A 3,808-nucleotide genomic window follows, 5' to 3' on the forward strand; every position below is an offset into this window, starting at 1 on the left:
CATACAGTTCAATATATATATATATATATATATATATATATATATAAAACCCCAAACAAAAATGGGCAAAACTCCTAGATAGACATGTCTCCAAGAAGACATCAAAATGATCAAGACATGAAAAGATACTTAGCATCACTAATTAGAGAAATGAAAATCAAAACTATAATGAAGTATTGCCTCACACCAGTCAGAACAGCCATCATCAAAAAGTCTACAAATAATAAATGCTGGAGAGGGTGTGGAGAAAAGGGAACCCTCCCACACTGTTGGTGGGAATGTAAATTGGTGCAGCCACTATGGGAAACAGTATGCTGCTGCTGCTGCTACTAAATCGCTTCAGTCTTGTCTGACCCTGTGCGACCCCAGAGACAGCAGCTCACCTGGCTCCCCCGTCCCTGGGATTCTCCAGGCACAAACACCGTAGTGGGTTGCCATTTCCTTCTCCAACGCATGAAAGTGAAAAGTGAAAGTGAAGTCGCTCAGTCGTGTCTGACTTCTAGCGACCCCATGAACTGCAGCCCACCAGGCTCCTCCGTCCATGGGATTTTCCAGACAAGAGTACTGGAGTGGGGTGCCATTGCCTTCTCCAATGGGAAACAGTATGGAAGTTTATTAAAAAACTAAAAACAGTTACCATATGATCCAACAATCCCATTCCTGAGCATATATCTGGAAGAAAAACATGGTTTGAAAGGGTACATCCACCTCAATGTTCATTGCAGCACTGTTTACAATAGACAAGATATGGAAGCAACCTACATGTTCACTGATGGAGGAATGGAGAAAGATGTGATACATATATACAATGGAATACTGCTGCTGCTGCTGCTAAGTCGCATCAGTCGTGTCCAACTCTGTGCGACCCCATAGACGGCAGCCCACCAGGCTCCTCCATCCCTGGGATTCTCCAGGCAAGAATACTGGAGTGGGTTGCCATTTCCTTCTCCAGTGGAATACTAGTCAGTCATTAAACAGAATGAAATAATGCCATTTGCAGCAACATGGATGGATCTACTGATTATCATACTGAGTGAAATAAGTCAGAGAAAGACAAATATATGATATCACTTATATATGGAAACTAAAATATGATGCAAATGAACTTATTTACAAAACAGAAATAGACTCACAGACACAGAAAACAAACTAGGATTTCCGAAGGGGAAATGAGGTGCAGAGGGAGGGATAAATTAGGAGTTTGGAATTAACAGATATACACTACATACATAAAATAGATAAACAATGAAGACTTACTATATGGCATAAGGAACTATATCCAATATCTTATAATAACTTATAATGGAAGAGAATCTTAAAAAGAATATATATATCTGAATCACTTTGCTGTACACCTGAAACTAACACCACATTGTGAATTACCTACACCTCAATGAAAAAAAAAGATATGAATAGCCCCTTGGCTTCCAATGCCACAAGCACAGCACCCTCATCCAAGAGCAGATAGGGACTGAGCATTGGGCTGCACCATGAAGGCTGGGAGTGTTCAGCAATAAAGATGAGGCCACCAAGGGGGCAGGCAGGATCCCAGGAAGCCAGGGTCCCAGGGGAAGTAAAGAATACATCTCGAGGAGGGAGCAAACCACCATGTCCAGTGCCACTCTGGAGATGAAGGATGAGACCTGACTGTCCCAGGAGGTTTGCTTCTGAATCGGAGTTATGTTCATATGGCATTTCCTTATAATGTTGTCTTCCACATAATAACTCCTAGATAAATGAAGAAACTTGGAACAAGTTTAAGTTTCTTGAATTTGGGAACAGAAATAACACTTAACAGGGTATTAAAATAAAAGTTAAGAGGCAGAAATAAAACACTTAGCTCGACAATATAAAAATGTCCAACAATCAGACTCATCTTTGCGGGTTTTTTTTTTTCTGAAGATGTTCCACGTTTTAAATTGAAGTACAGTTGATTTACAATGTTGTGATAGTTTCTGCTGTTTGTGGTTTTTAAAATAAGCTGCATGCAGTCAGCATTTTATAGATCGCAGGCCAGGCGACACCATGAGTGCAATCTACATAGAACAAGAAATCTTCCACTCTTTCTTTCTGCTACAATAAGCCCAGGAGAGCTCTCACTAAACTGCAGGACATGGGACATGGGCCTGCTGCCCTTACACTCCTTTCCTCCTGAGCTGAAGCCAGAACATCAGGGCTGCTAGAAGACTGGTAACGGAGTAGCATTTTTTGAAGCTTGGATTGTTTTTAAACAAATGGTGAGCTAATCAAATCACAAAGCTTGTAAGTTTCACGTTCCTAATTTTTTTCTACAGAGGCAGTCCAGTGCTCAATGAAAAAGTCCATCTGTATTTCCAGAGATTAACTACTTTACTACAGACAAGTCAGTCCAGTTTAGGTTAGAATTAGTGTATCAAAGAATCACGTCATTAAGAGTTACTACCCACATTACCAAAACTAGGTATCTTTTAAATCTTTTTAATATAGGGAGGAAAAATGCATGTATCAGGAGATTAACCTTAAATATTTTGTGATACACTTCAATGTATCATAACAAAAGCAATATTTGCCCTAGAAGTCTCAATCAGAGGCACAAAATAGTAAAATGGAACACAAGTTTTGGTCGATGTGACTTTTCCTTCATAACTGAAGAAATTATCTCTTTCAAATGGGACAGATAGGGTATTTTATTGTCACAAAACAACTGTTGATCAATACTACCAAATTAGCTGTATTACAGATTTTGGTGCATGTCAATATTGCAACAGGCATGAAATCTTGATTTCTTCCAGCTTTGGATTTTTTTTCTCTTCAAGAATCCTTCCACCTATTTTCCATGTTAACATACTTGAAGCTTATTTAATTTTACCACTCAGACTTTTGAGAGACGGCTATACAGAGCAATCCTCAGACAATTCTAAATTTAGAAAGAAGTAGGTTTTTAAATGGTTTATCAAAAACAAGTTTGGTTTAAATGCAGTTTTCACGTACTAACTTATTTACTTTCATTTTTTATTACGATTTTGACCCCACCAGCACGTGGGATCTTAATTTCTGGATGAGGGATGAACCCATGCCTCTGCAGTGGGAGTTACAGAGTCTTACCCAACATGACCACCAGACAAGTCCTACATTTTGTTATTTTCTAATTTAAAGCCAGACTTACACCTCAGTTGCCTTTGAGGACGCAGAATTTATGGATTTTTTTTTTTATCATTTTTTTTTTAATGAAAAGCCTTCATTCTATTTAATAAGAATTTGTTGATGACACAAATTTAGAAATATGACTCACTGGTATGTACCTAGTGGTTTGAAATCAGAGGAGTTTGGATGTGGTCAGCAATGAGAGACATGGGTACTCAATAGGGTCTCAGCCACGTAGAAAAGCTTTCCTGCCAGAAAGGTAAATGGGCTGAGCTTCAGGTGGGGATGCGACCTGCAGTTAAAGACCTTTCTCAGTATTAACAGGCTCCTTGTCATGCTCACCTGTGTACACAAGCAGGCATGTCAGGGAACAGATCAGCTCCAGGGCCAGGGTGGCCAAAATGAGGTCCAGGTACCACGTGCTGGGCTCAGGGAAGGAGTGCTGCAGGCAGAGCAGGAGGAGGAGTGCCGTGCTGCCTGTGGGGAGATGTGCACAGGTGGGGGCACAGCCGGGGTCCAAGCGCCCCGGCCACCACCACAGCAGGGGCACCACAAGGGCATGCAACCCCAGTTATTCAGCAAGAAGGAAGTTAGAGGATGGAAATCAAACACAAATAACAACACTGCCAAAAGTAAATGATGCCCATAACACAAATAGAGAAGAATCTGGACTTTCTTAAAACTC

General features: G+C 40.5%; 1 protein-coding gene across 3 annotated transcripts in view; it reads right to left on the minus strand.

The window, feature by feature from the left end:
- TMEM192 (transmembrane protein 192) overlaps positions 1-3,808 on the minus strand; it is a 31,132-nt gene that overhangs the window by 7,717 nt on the left and 19,607 nt on the right. For 2 of the 3 annotated variants that reach the window (XR_825149.1, XM_010838659.1), the window contains exon 4: positions 3,466-3,600. The exons of the other annotated variant lie outside the window; for it this stretch is intronic. Coding sequence is in view for 1 of the 2 variants with exons in the window: in XM_010838659.1 (XP_010836961.1) it covers positions 3,466-3,600 (135 nt within the window). In the remaining variant the exon portion in view is untranslated. The remainder of the gene's footprint in view (positions 1-3,465; positions 3,601-3,808) is intronic. 3 annotated transcript variants of the gene reach the window in all.

The sequence above is a fragment of the Bison bison genome, unplaced genomic scaffold (assembly GCF_000754665.1).
Source record: "Bison bison bison isolate TAMUID 2011002044 unplaced genomic scaffold, Bison_UMD1.0 scf7180017864103, whole genome shotgun sequence".
Classification (NCBI taxonomy): Eukaryota; Metazoa; Chordata; class Mammalia; order Artiodactyla; family Bovidae; genus Bison; species Bison bison.